Here is a 19,263-nt window from a genome sequence, read left to right on the forward strand (position 1 = left end):
AGGAAGATAAAGTGACTCACCCTGAGATTAGATAGAGGCAGTGACAGGGCAGGGATTTGAACTGAGGCACAGGGAGCTAGAGTGACTCACCCTGAGATCAGATAGAGGCAGTGACAGGGCAGGGATTTGAACTGAGGCACAGGGAGCTAAAGTGACTCACCCTGAGATCAGATAGAGGCAGTGACAGGGCGGGGATTTGAACTGAGGCACAGGGAGCTAAAGTGACTCACCCTGAGATCAGATAGAGGCAGTGACAGGGCGGGGATTTGAACTGAGGCACAGGGAGATAAAGTGATTCACCCTGAGGTTACATACAGAGTCAGTGGCAGAGGAGGGGATTAGAACTGAGGTAGGCAGAGATAAAGTATCACTCCTTGGGGTCACATAGTGGAGATAAGCTAATAATTCACATTCCAGCCGCTCCCCTGCATCCCACTCCATGGTCTCAAACATAGGTTCCTAGAAACTGATACGCAGGGTTCCCAGCTCTCTCTGGAGGAAGCGGGAGAGCGGGCTGTTGAAAGGCAGGGTGGAGGTTGATTCACCGCGTCTGCAAAAACAAAAGCCAAATAAGAAAAATATTAATAGCAGGATAAATGAGAACTCAGGTCACACTTATAGATCCTTAAACACAAGCAGAATGGAGTTTGGACTGGAAGGTGTACTTTCCCTGTCATCTGAAGTTTATTTAAATATATGCCTTTACTGCAGAGCGGCAATGAATGTTGAAGCTCAAGATGTGTTCATGCTTTTCTCTGTTCCAAGACAGCCGGTGCTTTCCAACCCTCTTCTGGAGGCACACCAAGCTAACTGGGTTTTCAAATATGCGTTGCATGCGTGTCAAACCAGACCTATTAGCTGTGCCCACAGGACAGAGTTGGGAAATACTGATTTAAGATATTGTCTGAAGTCATGCAAGTTGCAAACAGCACATCCTGTGCTTTCTGATCCACAGCCTCTCTGCAGTACTGACCTGGTACACGGTAAAAGGGATTTTAATTGATCTAAATGGTACAGAATTTAATACAGTCATAGCCCAGAGTTTCACAATGGCTATTATTGACCAAATGGGCTTATCGTCTGAGGATTTGTTTGCCCAAGGCTGGAAAGTGGCACTTCAGGTCTACCGAAGGCTTCTTCCTCCAAAAGATTCCCCGCAGCGTTGCGGAAATCCAGTGATCAACGACCAATGCGAAAACTGATCTGGTACCAGTTTTTCATAGCTGAATGACAGTCAGAACTTCAGAGGTGCCCTGGCAAAAATCAGTCTGGCTACCAGGATTGAATCAGCCACTAGCCACAGAACCACTAAGTTTCGAGGCCACCAAAACGACATATCTGACCACCAGTTTTAACAAGTTGTTTGTCAAACAGACCACAAAAGGGAATTAAGCCAATCTCATAACTTACCTAATGAATTTGAAGGCAGGTCCACATGAGACATTCTAAGGACTTCAGGTCCTCTGTTTGAAAACAAACCCAACCCCGTAGATTTTAAAGGGGAATAAAAGTCTAGGATTCTGGCAGCTGTGTAGAGAGTTCTGGGTGACTGAGCCAGGATTAAATAACTTGGCGCAGGCTCTGCACCCCAATGTTAATCATTAAGCAGCCTATGAAAAGGAGCTCTAGGTTTCCCTCTTGACAGGAGAGGAAGCTTTGTGCTACACATTACCACTTTTCCTAAGCTGAGGAAGGCTGGCTGTGGACAATGATGCTGCCAGGAGCAGTCGAGAGGATGATGTACCCAGTGCTGCCGAGGTGGGCCGGCTTTGGCCTTTCTGTAATGCCATCTGCTTTCACCAAAGGTGACAAAAATGGAGTTCTATATTAGCATGCAAGAGGAAATATCGACAGTATTCAGAGGGTGCTTGGCTGAAAATACCAGTGGAGAGACCAACAAAATGCAGAGAGTGCAGGGGTTGAAAATACCAGAGAAGGGACCAACAAAATGCAGAGGCTGCTGAGGCTGAAAATACCAGAGAAGGGACCAACAAAATGCAGAGGCTGCTGAGGCTGAAAATACCAGAGAAGGGACCAACAAAATGCAGAGGCTGCAAGGGCTGAAAATACCAAAAGAGAGACCAACAAAATGCAGAGGCTGCAGGGGCTGAAAATACCAGAGAAGGGACCAACAAAATGCACAGTGCAGAGGCTGAAAATAGCAAAAGAGAGACCAACAAAATGCAGAGGATGCAGGGGCTGAAAATACCAGAGAAGGGACCAACAAAATGCAGAGTGCAGAGGCTGAAAATAGCAAAAGAGAGACCAACAAAATGCAGAGGATTCAGGGGCTGAAAATACCAGAGAAGGACCAACAAAATGCAGAGGCTGCTGAGGCTGAAAATACCAGAGAAGGGACCAACAAAATGCAGAGGCTGCAAGGGCTGAAAATACCAAAAGAGAGACCAACAAAATGCAGAGGCTGCAGGAGCTGAAAATACCAGAGAAGGGACCAACAAAATGCAGAGGCTGCAGGGGCTGAAAATACCAAAAGAGAGACCAACAAAATGCAGAGGCTGCAGGGGCTGAAAATACCAGAGAAGGGACCAACAAAATGCAGAGGCTGCAAGGGCTGAAAATACCAAAAGAGAGACCAACAAAATGCAGAGGCTGCAGGGGCTGAAAATACCAGAGAATGAACCAACAAAATGCAGAGTGCAGAAGCTGAAAATAGCAAAAGAGAGACCAACAAAATGCAGAGGATGCAGGGGCTGAAAATACCAGAGAAGGGACCAACAAAATGCAGAGTGCAGAGGCTGAAAATAGCAAAAGAGAGACCAACAAAATGCAGAGGATTCAGGGGCTGAAAATACCAGAGAAGGACCAACAAAATGCAGAGGCTGCTGAGGCTGAAAATACCAGAGAAGAGACCAACAAAATGCAGAGGCTGCAAGGGCTGAAAATACCAAAAGAGAGACCAACAAAATGCAGAGGCTGCAGGGGCTGAAAATACCAAAAGAGAGACCAACAAAATGCAGAGGCTGCAGGGGCTGAAAATACCAGAGAAGGAACCAACAAAATGCAGAGGCTGCAAGGGCTGAAAATACCAAAAGAGAGACCAACAAAATGCAGAGGCTGCAAGGGCTGAAAATACCAAAAGAGAGACCAACAAAATGCAGAGGCTGCAAGGGCTGAAAATACCAAAAGAGAGACCAACAAAATGCAGAGGCTGCAGGGGCTGAAAATACCAGAGAAGGAACCAACAAAATGCAGAGGCTGCAGGGGCTGAAAAAAACTGAATCTATGCCCCTTCTTGAAATGTTATTCTGCACTTAAATGTCATCATGGAAAACATTTTGGGCTGGATTCAGCAAACGACACTCAAATCCAGTGTCTTTTATAAAATTAGCATGTAACGCCAGGATCAGTGCTTAATTTTGAGAACGAGGAGTTACGCCAACTGAATTCAAGTGTAAACCCCGGTACACAGGAAGGAAGGTGTTAATTTTAAGTGGCCTGATTTTTATTTTTTTTTTGGGGTGGGAGGGAGGGCGGCACTGGATAATAAGTAGAATTGATTGATTGGACATTGATAAATGGGACCTTTACACTCTCCCCCCTCCACCTGGCTGAACATGCCAGAGGGCTCTGAAGCCAAGACTCAGTGAGGCTAATTTCAGTGCCAAGATTGGAGAACTGGTATTTGTTGTAACATAAGTGGGAACTCGGATCCCCCTCCTCCACAAACACACCCTTTAAAAGCAGAAAATAATTTGAGGAGGGGGCTGTTATAGAATCCTGAGAGATAGAGAGTACGACAGAAGGAAAGAGGTGAACAGTAGTCCATCTAGCCCAGTGTCCTGTTTCTAATAGTGGCTAATCCAGGTCACGAGTACCTGGCAGAAGCCCAACTAGTAGCAACTTTCCAGAATCTCAAAGACTAAGCAAGATTCAGGATCCCCAAATAGTAGCAACATTCCATGCGGAATCCCCAAATTGTAGCAACATTCCAGAATCTCAAAGACTAAGCAAGATTCTGGATCCCCAAATAGTAGCAACATTCCATGCGGAATCTCCAAATAGTAGCAACATTCCAGAATCTCAAAAATTAAGCAAGATTCCGGATCCCCAAATAGTAGCAACATTCCATGCGGAATCCCCACATTGTAGCAACGTTCCAGAATCTCAAAGACTAAGCAAGATTCTGGATCCCCAAATAGTAGCAACATTCCATGCAGAATCCCTAAATAGTAGCAACATTCCAGAATCTCAAAGACTAAGCAAGATTTCGGATCCCCAAATAGTAGCAACATTCCATGCCGAATCCCCAAATAGTAGCAACATTCCAGAATCTCAAAGACTAAGCAAGATTCAGGATCCCCAAATAGTAGCAACATTCCATGCGGAATCCCCAAATTGTAGCAACATTCCAGAATCTCAAAGACTAAGCAAGATTCTGGATCCCCAAATAGTAGCAACATTCCATGCGGAATCCCCAAACAGTAGCAACATTCCAGAATCTCAAAGATTAAGCAAGATTCCGGATCCCCAAATAGTAGCAACATTCCATGCGGAATCCCCAAATTGTAGCAACGTTCCAGAATCTCAAAGAGTAAGCAAGATTCAGGATCCCCAAATAGTAGCAACATTCCATGCGGAATCCCCAAATAGTAGCAACGTTCCAGAATCTCAAAGAGTAAGCAAGATTCAGGATCCCCAAATAGTAGCAACATTCCATGCGGAATCCCCAAATAGTAGCAACGTTCCAGAATCTCAAAGAGTAAGCAAGACTCCAGAATTCCAAATAATAGCAACATTCCAGAATCTCAAAGAGTAAGCAACATTCCAGAATCTCACAGACTAAGCAAGATTCCGGATCCCCAAATAGTAGCAACATTCCATGAGGAATCCCCAAATAGTAGCAACATTCCAGAATCTCAAAGAGTAAGCAACATTCCAGAATCTCAAAAACTAAGCAAGATTCCGATCCCCAAATAGAAGCAACATTCCATGCGGAATCCCCAAATAGTAGCAACATTCCAGAATCTCAAAGATTAAGCAAGATTCCGGATCCCCAAATAGTAGCAACATTCCATGCGGAATCCCCAAATTGTAGCAACGTTCCAGAATCTCAAAGAGTAAGCAAGATTCCGGAACTCCAAATAGTAGCAACATTCCAGAATCTCTAAGATTAAGCAAGATTCCAGATCCCCAAATAGTAGCAACATTCCATGCAGAATCCCCAAATTGTAGCAACGTTCCAGAATCTCAAAGAGTAAGCAAGATTCAGGATCCCCAAATAGTAGCAACATAACAGAATCTCAAAGATTAAGCAAGATTCCGGATCCCCAAATAGTAGCAACATTCCATGCGAAATCACCAAATTGTAGCAACATTCCAGAATCTCAAAGAGTAAGCAAGATTCCGGAACTCCAAATAGTAGCAACATTCCAGAATCTCTAAGATTAATCAAGATTCCAGATCCCCAAATAGTAGCAACATTCCATGCAGAATCCCCAAATAGTATCAACGTTCCAGAATCTCAAAGAGTAAGCAAGATTCCGGAACTCCAAATAGTAGCAACATTCCAGAATCTCTAAGATTAAGCAAGATTCCGGATCCCCAAATAGTAGCAACATTCCATGCGAAATCACCAAATTGTAGCAACATTCCAGAATCTCAAAGAGTAAGCAAGATTCCGGAACTCCAAATAGTAGCAACATTCCAGAATCTCTAAGATTAATCAAGATTCCAGATCCCCAAATAGTAGCAACATTCCATGCAGAATCTCCAAATAGTAGCAACGTTCCAGAATCTCAAAGACTAAGCAAGATTTCGGATCCCCAAATAGTAGCAACATTCCATGCAGAATCCTCAAATAGTAGCAACATTCCAGAATCTCAAGGAGTAAGCAACATTCCAGAATCTCAAAGACTAAGCAAGATTTCGGATCCCCAAATAGTAGCAACATTCCATGCAGAATCTCCAAATAGTAGCAACATTCCAGAATGTCAAAGACTAAGCAAGATTCCGGATCCCCAAATAGTAGCAAGATTCCATGCTACCAATCTCAGGGATAAGCAATTGCTTCCCCCATGTCTGTCTCAATAGCAGACTATGGATGTTTCCTCCAGGAACTTGTCCAACCCTTTCTATAAATCGATCTACGCTTTCCGCTGTAACCACATCCTCTGTCAAGTAGTTCCAGAGCTTAACTATTCTATGAGTGAAAAAACATTTCCTCCTATTTGCTTGAAAAGTATTTCCATGTAATTTCCTTTAGCTTTCTCTGTTTTTTTTTAACCTTTTGAAAGGGTGAAAAATTGACTCGCTCCTACTCGTTCTATATTGCTCAGGATTTTGTAGATCTCAGTCATATCCCCTCTCGATTGTCTCTTTTCCAAGCTGGAAAGCCCTGACCTCATACGAGAGGAGTTCCATCCTCTTTACCATTTTGGTCGCTCTTCTTTGAAACTTTGCCAATTCCACTATTAGGGGGCATTTTCAAATCAATGACATCTTTAAAATGGCATCAATCGGTACTAGGACATTTTTCTCACCAAGACTTTCTGGACGTCTTGCTAGACTTCTTAGCTGCTGTGCATCTAAAGTTCGAAAGGCCGTGTTGGAGGTGTATTATGGGCACGCTGTGGGCATGGTTGGACCTGGACGTCTTGCGACAACAATCGAACCTTTCCCAAGACGTCCAGGACGGAACTTCGACCTGTTTTAAAAGTGTCTGAGTGACAAAAAGGAACACAAACTCGGTCCTAGAGTAACCAGACAGGTTTTCAGGATGTCCACACTGAATTTGCATAAACTTGATTTGCATACACTGCCTCCATTATATGCAAATGTCTTTCATGCATATTCATTGAGGATATCTTGAAAACCTGACAGGACCGAGTTGAGAAACACTGGACTAGATGACCGCTGAAAAGATTAAGGCATGCCCCCCCACCCCCCACTGGTCACTGACATAACTGTCTCTAACACAGCAGCACCTGGTCTGGTCTGGGAAAGGTTAGTAAGAACATAAGAATTGCTGCTGCTGGGTCAGACCAATGGCCCATCCTGCCCAGTAGTCCGCTCACACGATGGCCCCAAGGTCAAGACCAGTGCTCCAATTGAGTCCAGTCTCACCAGTTTAGCATGAATTTGTCCAACTTTGTCTTGAAACCCTGGAGGGTGTTTTCCCCTATAAAAGCCTCCGGAAGAGCGTTCCAGTTTTCCACCACTCTCTGGGTGAAGAAGAACTTCCTTACGTTTGTACGGAATCTTTAAAGAGTGCCCTCTCGTTCTCCCTACCTTGGAGAGGGTGAACAACCTGTCCTTATCTACTAAGTCTATCCCCTTCAGTACCTTGAATGTTTCGATCATGTCCCCTCTCAGTCTCCTCTTTTCAAGAGAGAAGAGGCCCAGTTTCTCTAATCTCTCGCTGCACGGAAGCTCCTCCAACCCCTTAACCATCTTAGTTGCTCTTCTCTGGACCCTTTTGAGTAGTACCGTGTCCTTCTTCATGTACGGCAACCAGTGCTGTACGCAGTACTCCAGGTGAGGGCGTACCATGGCCCGGTACAGCGGCATGATAACCCTCTCCGATCTGTTCGTGATCCCCTTCTTGATCATTCTTAGCATTCTGTTCACCCTTTTCACCGCCGTAGCACATTGTGCAGATGGTTTCGTGGACTTGTCAATCAGAACTCCCAAGTCCCTTTCCTGGGAGGTCTCTCCAAGTACCGCCCTGGTGCATGGGCTAATGAGCCATAGAGAGGAAGACCCAGGCCCATACGACACTCTAACCACTACATTTATGGTAGAAAGTCTGAGCCCACAGAAACCCACAAAACTCTACTATACTGATGTATAGGTGCCCCCTGCAGCCATAAGGGCAAGTGGGGTGGCAGACAGGTGGGTACAGTAAGTTTTAGGAGAGTTTTGGAGGGCTCAGCATAAATTATAAGGGGGTTATGGTGAGATGTACATCTGGCACCCTTTATGTGAAGTTCACAGCAGTGCCCTCTAAGGTGCCCCACTGCTCTGTTGGGATGTATATGGGACCAGTACATTACAATGCTGGTCCCTCCCACATACAAAGAGTCTGGATCTGGACATTTTGAACTTGGGCGTTTTTGTGGTCGAAAATGGCGAATAAGGTTAGGCCTCCTAAAGATGGACATCTCGGTAGCTAAGACGTCTAAATAGGCGTTTTTGGGGAGAAAAAAAAAAGTCTAGCGGCTTTGCCGGTTTTGAAAATGGCCGTATCTCCACCTACCGCCCCCTCCCCCCCCCCCCCCGACTCTGAACGTCTTGCAGGAAAGTCGGACTTAGGTGTCCTATCAAAAAGTCTCGTGGAATATGAGTCATGCAGCAGCATTTTGAACGGATTGAAGGGGGAGAGAGGAGAGAGACGGTTGAGTAAATAGTACGCAAATTACCACCTGTTTTGGAAGCGGAAAGGGCTCTCGCATTATCCGGGCGCTAACCGGTTGGCGCATGGTAATATATTACACTACATTTCTAGACCGCAAAACTTCTCGGATCGATGCAGTTCGCAAAGAGTAAAAATACTGGACAATCCCAGCGATCTACAGGTTAGACATTAACCTTTTTTAATTCTCTAGAAATCTTGTGAATAATATCGATTTTAGCAATTTTCTGAAATGAATGTAAGAATAACACGCCCTCACAAAAAAAATATATTTAGCTTTTGGTTAGCACACGCGCATGGCAAAACTAGCACGGAATGTTTTAATGCATCCCGTCATAAGCCATTTTGGCTGTGTTAGGTACGCATTAGCACCCCCCCGTGTGATCTCTTGATGTCTCTTCCGCCTTATCGTTCTCTGATTCTAGCTGGGTTCTCAGGTTCGTTTCAGCCCTGTTTCACCACAATGCCCCGAGTTGGATAGCTTCACGGGGACTTTTGGCCATTTTAATTATCTTGAGCGATGGAAGCAGGGCTGACTCACTCCGCACCCATCTCGAGCAAACCCAGGAAATTAAACAGTAGCTGTTTCCTAATCATGGCAAAATTAGGTAAATATGCAAATATCCTCAGCAGTGGTTTTAATAAATCCAGCCCTCTGGTGCGATCCAATTTCTGTTCCTTTCTTTAACATTGACAGAAGAATGAGTTGCAAATTATCCCCTTTCTTGTACTGTAATTAAATGCAGTTTACTGTCATATATTTGAAATTTGCTTTTTGAAAAACAAAAAAAAGCCATTCTACGTATTTTTAAGTTTGGTTCTTTGACACAAGGGGGTGGCATTAAACAAAGTCAACTCTAGAACTGTGACTTCAGGGTGAGCCACTTTCTCTCCCCATACATCAGTTCTAATCCCCGACTCTGTCATTGACTCTCTGCGTTGGATCTTAAGATGAATCACTTTCTCTCCCTATACCTGAGTTCTAATCCCCGGCTCGGTCACTGACTCTCTGCGTAGGATCTTAAGATGAATCACTTTCTCTCCCCAAACTTCAGTTCTAATCCCCGGCTCGGTCACTGACTCTCTGTGTAGGATCTTAAGATGAATCACTTTCTCTCCCCAAACTTCAGTTCTAATCCCCGGCTCGGTCACTGACTCTCTGTGTAGGATCTTAAGATGAATCACTTTCTCTTCCCAAACCTGAGTTCTAATCCCTGGTTCTCTACGTGTGACCTCAGGGATGTGTTAGCTTATCTCGCTGTACCTGAACCCTAATCCCTCTCTGAGTGTGTGGGCATGCTTTTCCTCTGTGCTAAGTCCAGCAGTAGCCTCCGATCAGCCTTGTAGGGAAGTCAGCTCTGGGGGAAAGTCCTCCGTCCCCACCTTCTCTCCCTGATCAATAAGATCTTGGATTCCATCTAATCTCTTTATGTCTGTCTCTTCCTTAAATGGCGATAGAGTAATTGTGATGACTGTTCAATGATCTTCTCCCATTCCCTGGTTATAAATTCTGAAACAGAAAAGGTCCACCTCGCTCCTCCTTCCCTGTTCTCTCTTTTCCCTCCATTTCCATCATGCCTAGGTCTTTCGCTTTTCACTTTTCCTCTATGCCTGTCTCCCTCTTTTTTCTTTCTATCTTCACCCTCTCTCCCTCCCATCCCTCCAGGGTCCCTACTTCTCAGTTTTGCTCTATCACTCCACCCCCTCCTCCTTATCTCCAATTCTTCCCTCTTCCCCCTTCCCCCTCCCCCTCTCTCTGACAACCCCTGAATTCAAGCAGGCAACAGGATATGAGAAACTGACGAACCGGATATTGGACTGGGATACCATCAGGCTGCGTAATATCACCCCTGGCTACCAGATAAGGAGCCTTTTCCAGCCGGAGAATATTAATTGTAATCACTCCTAGACGTCTAATAAAGCCAGAGAAAATCCAGCTGAATTGATGAGCTGGTAAGAAGGCAGTGGTCGGAGCGGATTCTGATGGACAGGTGATTGGCGAGATGATAAGCTCTGGGGAGCAGGAACTGCCTCTTCTCTGTTTCTCTACAGGGTTGTGTATTCCTACTGATACTAAAGGATTGATATGAGGGAGGAAAAGGGGGACCAGGGGATGCCGGATTTTAGGACCAGATAAGTTACAATCAGGTAGTTTCCTGTCCCCAGAGGGCTTTTAGCCTAAGCTTCTTCCTGCTCTAAGGAACAGTGGTGGGATTTGAACTCTGGCATTTTAACAGAGATTTCGGCAGTGGGAACCCAAGCACAGTACCGGGTAAAGCTTTGGATTCTTGCCCAGAAATAGCTAAGAAGAAAAAATAAAAAAAATTTTAAATTGAATCAGGTTGGGCAGACTGGATGGACCATTCGGGTCTTTATCTGCCGTCATCTACTATGTTACTATATGTTACTATGGTTCACAGCCCACTGCCATCACCATTGGGCCATTCAGTGGGGGGTTTATGTGTCCTTAGGGTTTTTCCCTCCCTTTGTGCCAGTTGGACCCCAGGGCACATGTGATCTCACGCCTGAACATGACTGCCAACCCCTCCCCCCTTCCTCATGGATGACGCAGATCACGGGCGCACATACAACTAAGCATCTCTGAGGGTTCACAAAGCAGATACAGAAGGACATCACCCAAACTGAGGCGGAGAGGAAGGACACCCTTATGTGTGTGAACATAGCTGGCTCTCGTCAGGAACTGCAGCCCCCTCCCCCCCTCCGTTTTCTTTCTCTCTTTCCAAGCTGAGCAACGTTGTCTCTGCGAATGCCGGGAAATTTTAATAAAAGCAAAAGGTCTGAGAAATGTAATAACAGCCTTCATCAGATTAAAGCTGGGGGAGGGGGGATTTGTGCTGTAATATCAGTGCTGGGTGGGGGGCTTAACCCTCCCCAAGGCTCCAGATGAAGCCTTCACGCGCCTTCTCTCATTCCTGGTGCTGTAATATTCCTCATTCCCGTAGACTTGTAAGGGTTCTGAGGGTGGGGGGGGGGGGGAGATGTGATATTTTCAGTCACAGGAAAGTCAGCAGTAGCCATAACACTATGTTATTTTTGCAAAAGAGATAGAAAGGGGCACCATGGGTGGGGGGGGGGGGCGTTCTGGCTTTGCAAAGAAGAATTAAATGGACCTCTAACCTGCTCAGGAGTCTCCGTCCATTCCGATTTCCTGAATGCGTCTGGGTGGCTTAACCCCATTTACAAAAGCTCTGTCACTTAGTGAAACCAGGATCTGTGTGTTATTCCAGGATAAAACTGACCACGGCCAATTTGAACCTGTTGATAAAGTCAGGCTGAGGATGATCAGCTCTCTGGGGTATGGACAGGCTCTCTCACATTTTCCCCTCCCCTCCTCTCTGCTCAGCTTTCTCCAGCTCTCCCTGGGTCTCAGCCAGGATTGAGGGTCATGAAAAAGAACATATCTACTACTACTACTACTATTTATCACTTATATAGCACTGAAAGGTGTACGAAGCGCTGTATATTTTGACATTTAATGGTTCCAGCTCAGAAGAGCTTACAATCTAACTTGGACAGACAGACATGACATATAGGGTTAAAGACATTCCTCATCCACCCCCTGGCCTAGAGCTACCCGATGACTGAAACCGCTTTCACTTCCCCTGTACATGCATGGAATTTCAGGGTCCCGGAACTACAAACTCCAGCATGCACTGGGGCACACCCAGACTGGATCTGTCCGTCCTAGTTACCTGAAGTTGTTTTTTTACACTAGATCGTATTTCTGTGGTATCATCGTCTGAAGTTTTGCAAAACTGCAAAGTTGCTTTGATTACTGTTCCCTGGTTCAGGTTGGCCAAGGCCGGGGGGGGGGCGGTTATGTTTCTGTGTCAACTGTATTCCCCCCCACCTAGTGTCCAGTCCAGTCATCCTCCCCACTTAAGCCTTGTGTTATGGCTGCCCAGGGCTGCTTCTGACCATAAGGGGCACACAAGGTGACATCTTCCACCACTGTCCTTGGTACCCAGGTATACACCTCATTCTCACTAATGCAAAGCCCGAAGAATCCTTAATTTCCACTCATGTCCCAACCCACTTCTTTCATCACAGGGGGATTAATTTTGATGCTTAATTCAGAGTACGCAAGGGCTGAAAATACCAGAGTGCTCTGCCAAAATGCAGATAGAGAAGGGGCTGAAAATAGCAGAGGGAACTCCAGCAAAATACAAAGGGTGCAGGAGCTGAAAATACCAGCTAAAAACTCCAGCAAAATACAAAGGGTGCAGGGGCTGAAAATATCGGCTAAAAACTCCAGCAAAATACAAAGGGCGCAGGGGCTGAAAATACCGGCTAAAAACTCCAGCAAAATACAAAGGGTGCAGGGGCTGAAAATACCAGCTAAAAACTCCAGCAAAATACAAAGGGTGCAGGGGGCTGAAAATACCACCTAAAAACTCCAGCAAAATACAAAGGGTGCAGGAGCTGAAAATACCAGCTAAAAACTCCAGCAAAATACAAAGGGTGCAGGGGCTGAAAATACCGGCTAAAAACTCCAGCAAAATACAAAGGGCGCAGGGGCTGAAAATACCGGCTAAAAACTCCAGCAAAATACAAAGGGTGCAGGGGCTGAAAATACCAGCTAAAAACTCCAGCAAAATACAAAGGGCGCAGGGGCTGAAAATACCGGCTAAAAACTCCAGCAAAATACAAAGGGTGCAGGGGGCTGAAAATACCACCTAAAAACTCCAGCAAAATACAAATGGTGCAGGGGCTGAAAATACCACCTAAAAACTCCAGCAAAATACAAATGGTGCAGGGGCTGAAAATACCACCTAAAAACTCCAGCAAAATACAAAGGGCGCAGGGGCTGAAAATACCGGCTAAAAACTCCAGCAAAATACAAATGGTGCAGGGGCTGAAAATACCACCTAAAAACTCCAGCAAAATACAAATGGTGCAGGGGCTGAAAATACCACCTAAAAACTCCAGCAAAATACAAATGGTGCAGGGGCTGAAAATACCACCTAAAAACTCCAGCAAAATACAAATGGTGCAGGGGCTGAAAATACCACCTAAAAACTCCAGCAAAATACAAATGGTGCAGGGGCTGAAAATACCAGCTAAAAACTCCAGCAAAATACAAAGGGTGCAGGGGCTGAAAATACCACCTAAAAACTCCAGCAAAATACAAATGGTGCAGGGGCTGAAAATACCACCTAAAAACTCCAGCAAAATACAAATGGTGCAGGGGCTGAAAATACCACCTAAAAACTCCAGCAAAATACAAATGGTGCAGGGGCTGAAAATACCACCTAAAAACTCCAGCAAAATACAAATGGTGCAGGGGCTGAAAATACCACCTAAAAACTCCAGCAAAATACAAATGGTGCAGGGGCTGAAAATACCACCTAAAAACTCCAGCAAAATACAAAGGGTGCAGGGGCTGAAAATACCGGAGAGCCATTTTCTCAGTTGCATTCAGCACTTCTTGTGTTCTCATGGCCCCCTCCCTCCTCGGCTGCAGGAACCGGCACTGGGTCTCCTGTTTCTACAGCAACATCAGACATATCAGAGTGACTTAACTGGATTTTGGCGATATTAAAAACTACCTCTTTAGGAATTCCTGAGATGGAAGGGGGGGATGGGGGGCTCAGAATTTTAATTTCATGTAATGAGAGCTGACACTTAGTTTATGAGATCTTGGCCGCGTGCTGTCTGCGATTAACGCAGCGCCACAAGGGCTTGGGGCCTGTAATTGAGTTGTGATGTGGGGAGGGGGCACAGAACGTATACGAATGAGGAACACCCCCAACCCACTTCACTTTATTCTCTCCCACTTGCTAAGTTTGGACATTTCACCCCCACACACACACAAAAAAAATGGTCAATTCAAGACAGGCTTTGCTCCCAACACATACAACAAAATAGGGTCCCTACTTTTTCTAAGGGAGGGGGGCTGTGGATCCACTCGGTGCACAGAAAGCCAAGAGTGGGTAGCAATAATAACGTCCACCTTTCCACCCCCACCCGCGCTTCTCAGATGAACCTGGGAAGTGGGGGTAACTCCTTCCAGTGGCTATTGCTGGGGTACAATGGCAGCCACAAGACTGGAAAAAGGGGAGACCCCCAAGCTCTGATGCCTCCAGCACATCTTATATTTGCCCCAGGTGGAGGCACAAAATGCTGCTCTCATTACCCTGCTTCCCCATCACTCAATAGGGGGAATAATTTTCACCCCCAATGTTCACACCAAGAGAGACAGTGCCTGTGCCAAAGAAAATGCCCTCTGTGTCTTACAGCTAACTCCCCCCCCCCCCAATACCCTGGAGTTTGCCCATAGGATTAACCCTGCCTTGTCTTATTACCCTTATCCCACTCCCCAGTGATGGTGTTTGAACAAGAGCCCTACCTTATCCTGGTTTAATTACTTCCCGTACTCCAGCTCCAACTTTCATGTAAGTGTCTGGTGTTCCCCCCCCTCCTTGTCCTGGATCTAAATTAGAACATCTGCTCCATCTCAGCCCTCTTAATTCTATCTTTTCTTGTTTGTGAGGCTAGAGAGGGGGATCCGTGATTTAGAATATTGTTCATTTATCCGATAAACACACAGTGGGATTTCAAAGGAGTCCTTCATTAACTCCGGGAAAAGGGCAGTGGGGCCTTCTGAAGCGACCTTTGGAAATAAAATGCCCCCAATCCCTGGTGTCTGTCTCTGCTCTCACTGCCAGCTGAGTTTTCCAAAGGCCCAGGGGTTAGGGCAGTGAAAAGGCTAAAAATATCCCACTTCTTCCACCAAGTCTTCTTGCAGGCTTGGGCAAGTTGCTTTCTCCCTCTTTGCTACATTACCACAGGCTTTGACTGTCAGCCCTCGGAAGAAGGATCCCGTTGTACCTGAATTTCAATAATGATGTGAGCCACCTTGAATACTGTTTGAAAGGCTGAAGGACTGAATATCCAAAATATGTTTATTAAGAAACGGCATTCTCTTGAATGCTGACATCAGAAAATAATAGTAAATATTGAAGAACTAAGGCCAGTACAGGGCAGACTTGCATGGTTTGTGTCTGTAAATGGCTGTTTGGGGGAGGATGGGCTGGGGAGGGCTTCAATGGCTGGGAGGGTGTAGATGGACTGGAGTAAGCTTTGACGGAGACTTCAGTAGTACCGGGCAGAGCTTTGGATTTTTGCCCAGAAATAGCTAAGAAGAAAAATTTTTTTTTTTTTAAATTGAATCAGGTTGGTTAGACTGAATGGACCATTCGGGTCTTTATCTGCCATCATCTACTATGTTACTATGGAGGGACACATGGCAGAGACCAGAATGTTGGCTTTTTAGATTGGTGACTGGAAGATAACCAACTGATGTTATCCATGATCATTCAAGTTAGTTGGTCAAATGAAACACACCCTATGCTTCCCTAGTCCAGTTCCTCTCTGCAGTATCCACGAAGTGTGCAAAAGCCAGTGAGATGAGGTGGAAGGTGTCAGTTTTGCACAACACCATTCTTCTCACCCCTTACCTCTTTTTGGAGGGCAACTCCGAAAAAAATCCATTCTTTTGACTATGGGTAATCCAAAAGGGTGAAGCAACTGAGTGATGAGGAGGGGAAAGGGACATCGTAGATCCAGGACTGACCTGCCCAGCCTGTTCACAAATAAGCCACAATCAGACCAAGGACATTTGGTTGCCCAGGGCCATAAGAGTATCCAGTTAAGCCCCTGGGAACTTGCTGGGGGGGGGGGGGGGGAATCACTTATTTTTTTTATGGCTCTCGTGTAAGGGCCATGTAACTTGGCATGGAAGCAGTGCTTATGGGAAAAGCCTGATTATTTGATTAATAAATTTAATTTCTTTGGGCTGCTTATGATTAGTTTACGATTCTTTGAATATTAATTTTTTGTTTTGTTGGGGGTGGGGGTAGGGGGGCTGTTCTTGCTTTAGGACTCTTCTCATTATTCAGGGTAATTTTTCTGAAATTAATGGTGAGATTTCCTTAATTTGAGAAAGAGTTATTGTATTATGTTTGAAATGTTAAATATTTCATATTTCAATACTTAAAAAAGAGACAAGTATCTACAAAACCCCAGATTTTTAAAACAAGGGAAGCTGATAATCCTACGTCGTATTAAGTTAAGGCTAGCATGGCCATCTCATCCCAGTCCCACCAAACAGGCTGATCCATGCCTGTTTTAGCCCAATGGCCCACTGGGACTTGTAGTTTTGATTTTAAACCATATCTCTCTATGTACTGAACTGGATCAGCCTATGGACCAGGAGATTTGTTGGCAAACATGACATCAAGAGTTGTGGAGGGAGTCACCATCTGACCCAGGTCAACCGCCAGAGGCAAATCCAGTTCATGCTTTACTTTCAGATTCAAGGAAGACCAGTCCATAGATTTTTTTTTTTCTTTTCCTCTAAATCTCTGCACCTCACCCCCTCTAGGCTCTTCGCCACCAAGTGCAGCAGCTGCCAGCAGGCAATCGCCCCGTCGGAGCTCATAATGCGGGTGCTGGGCCATGTCTACCACGTGGCCTGCTTTCGCTGCTGCGCCTGTGAACGCCAGCTGCAGCGGGGAGATGAGTTTGTGTTGAAGGAGGGGCAGCTGCTCTGTCGTGGCGACTACGAGAAGGAAAAAGAGATGCTCAGCGCCATCAGCCCCACCCCCACCCAGTCCGGTAAGAAGCTGGGGGATGCAGGGAGGGTTAAAAAAACACTAGGGCCGACTTGAAGTCTCGTTCCACAAAGCAAGGCAGAGCTTAGGTTAGGTACAGAAATGGGGCAGGGACAGCGACAACACTCATGGGGACTGGGACAAATTTGTCCCTGTGTCATTCTCTACACTGCACCACTCTAGAAATCATAATGTAGTGAAAGTGAGCCAAGAATAGGACAGTCAAGCCATTGTGACATCACTGATGAGGTTGGCTCTTATTGGTGGAATGAGGCATTATGATGTCACAATACCAGCTCTGCTTATCAGAGGCTGAAACTCTTCTCACTATTTCCTTTTTCAGTTTTCTATACTGTTCTCCCAAGTAGAGAATGACATGGGGACACATTTTTCCTGCCCCATTCCTGCAAGCTCCGTCCTCATCTGCACAAGCCTCAAACACTTTAAAATCATAAGTTTTCGAGGCTTGTGCAGTTAAGTCAGAGCTTACAGGAATGGGGCAGGTGCAGCGACAACACTCATGGGGACTGGGACAAATTTGTCCCTGTGTCATTCTTAAAGAGTTCTCAATCTGTGGGGGTGAATTGACAGGGGGCTTCTTGGAAGGAGTCTAAATGCCAAGACTCAGAGGCTGTCTTATGTCAAGTACTCGTACATCCTTATTGGAAGGGGAAGGGGATAGGGTCGGCCAGCGTCGTTAACACCTCCTTTCCCCTTTCAGTGAAGAGTGAGGATGAGGATGGGAGCCACTCCCACGGCAAAGGGGGCGAGGAAGGCAAGGAACACAGGAGGTCCAAACGCCCACGCACGATTCTGACCACACAGCAACGTCGGGCCTTCAAAGCCTCCTTCGAGGTGTCATCCAAGCCCTGCCGGAAGGTAGGGTGGCTTCAATACACCGGCTCTCCTTGGCAGGGACAGGGTATATCAAGGGAGAAGCGAAGGAACATGAGAAATGCCAGATTGGGACAGTATAGAAAGTCCATCAAGCCCAGTATCCTGTTTCCAACAGTAACCAACCCAGGTCCCAAGTAGTAAAACAGATTTCATGCTACTTATCCTAGGAATAAGCAGTGGATTTCCCTAAGCCATCTCAATAACGACCTATGGACTTCTCTTTTAGGAAATAATCCAAACCTTTTTTAAACCCTGCTAAGCTAACTGATTTCACCACAGTCTCCGGCAACAAAAATTCCAGAGTTTAAATACACATTATGGGAAGAAATATTTTCTCCAGTTTGTTTTAAATCTACTATTTAGTAGCTTCATCGCATGTCCCCTAGTCCTATTATTTTTGGAAATCTGAACAAGCGATTCACATCTACCCTTTCCACTCCACTCAATATTTTATAGACCTCTGTCTTATCACCCCTGAGCTGTCTCTTCTCCAAGCTGAAGAGCCCCAGCAGCTTTAGCCTTTCCACATAGGGAAGGTTGATTAAGATCTAGAACAGAGGTCAGTCAGTAGTTCTGATCCCACTGCTGACACCAATTCACTATCTCATGCTACTGACACCCCACCCTGATGGAAATTGCCCATACTGAAAGGACATACATTGGCCAAACTCTTCTTCCTCATTCCCCTTTCACCCTCTCCTCAGAGACCCAAGCTCTGAAAATATAGAAAAAGCATATGCTGAAGGTTCAGCGTCTCTATTCTCCTATCATCAGAGCGAGCAGCCATATTGTTGGAAATTCAGGGAAGACGCATTTGCTGTCTGGCCTCTGCCACCTTATCCTTTTCTCAATTCTTCCTTTCCCAGGTGAGAGAGACACTGGCAGCAGAGACAGGCCTCACTGTCCGTGTTGTGCAAGTTTGGTTCCAGAATCAGAGAGCCAAGGTAAGGCGAGCTGGGGGCAGGGGAGAAGTTTAGCAAAGAGGGTTGTGTGCAAATTTTCCAAAAGTCAACAGCATAGTAAATGATGGCAGATTTGCACGGTTCATCCAGTGTGCCCAACACGTTTATCTGTTCACTCTGCTCTTCAGTCATCCGTGCTGTATACATGAAACATAATTCAGTGTGGGAGGAGCTGTAGGCTTTAACTGGCATGGCATAAGTGAGGGGGGAGGGGTTCTCCTAGCTGTGGAGCAAAACACAGGCGTGTTGAAAGACACCAATTCAGGTCACATAAAATACACCATGCCAACAGGAAAGGACAGAGGTTAATCGCCAAAAGCATCCACGTGTTCCATTCCCGAGCAGATCTCTGCGCTTAATGATTTCAAAAGCTCCTCCTGGATTACATGCTCCCACC

At 45.7% G+C, this 19,263-nt stretch overlaps 1 protein-coding gene across 1 annotated transcript in view; it reads left to right on the plus strand.

The window, feature by feature from the left end:
* Positions 1 to 19,263, plus strand: part of LOC117350134 (LIM homeobox transcription factor 1-beta-like) — a 41,124-nt gene that overhangs the window by 17,751 nt on the left and 4,110 nt on the right. Inside the window, exons 4-6 of the mRNA XM_033924162.1 lie at positions 16,779 to 17,011; positions 17,729 to 17,886; positions 18,771 to 18,848. Of these exons, the coding sequence (XP_033780053.1) occupies positions 16,779 to 17,011; positions 17,729 to 17,886; positions 18,771 to 18,848 (469 nt within the window). The remainder of the gene's footprint in view (positions 1 to 16,778; positions 17,012 to 17,728; positions 17,887 to 18,770; positions 18,849 to 19,263) is intronic.

The sequence above is a fragment of the Geotrypetes seraphini genome, chromosome 16, assembly GCF_902459505.1.
Source record: "Geotrypetes seraphini chromosome 16, aGeoSer1.1, whole genome shotgun sequence".
Classification (NCBI taxonomy): Eukaryota; Metazoa; Chordata; class Amphibia; order Gymnophiona; family Dermophiidae; genus Geotrypetes; species Geotrypetes seraphini.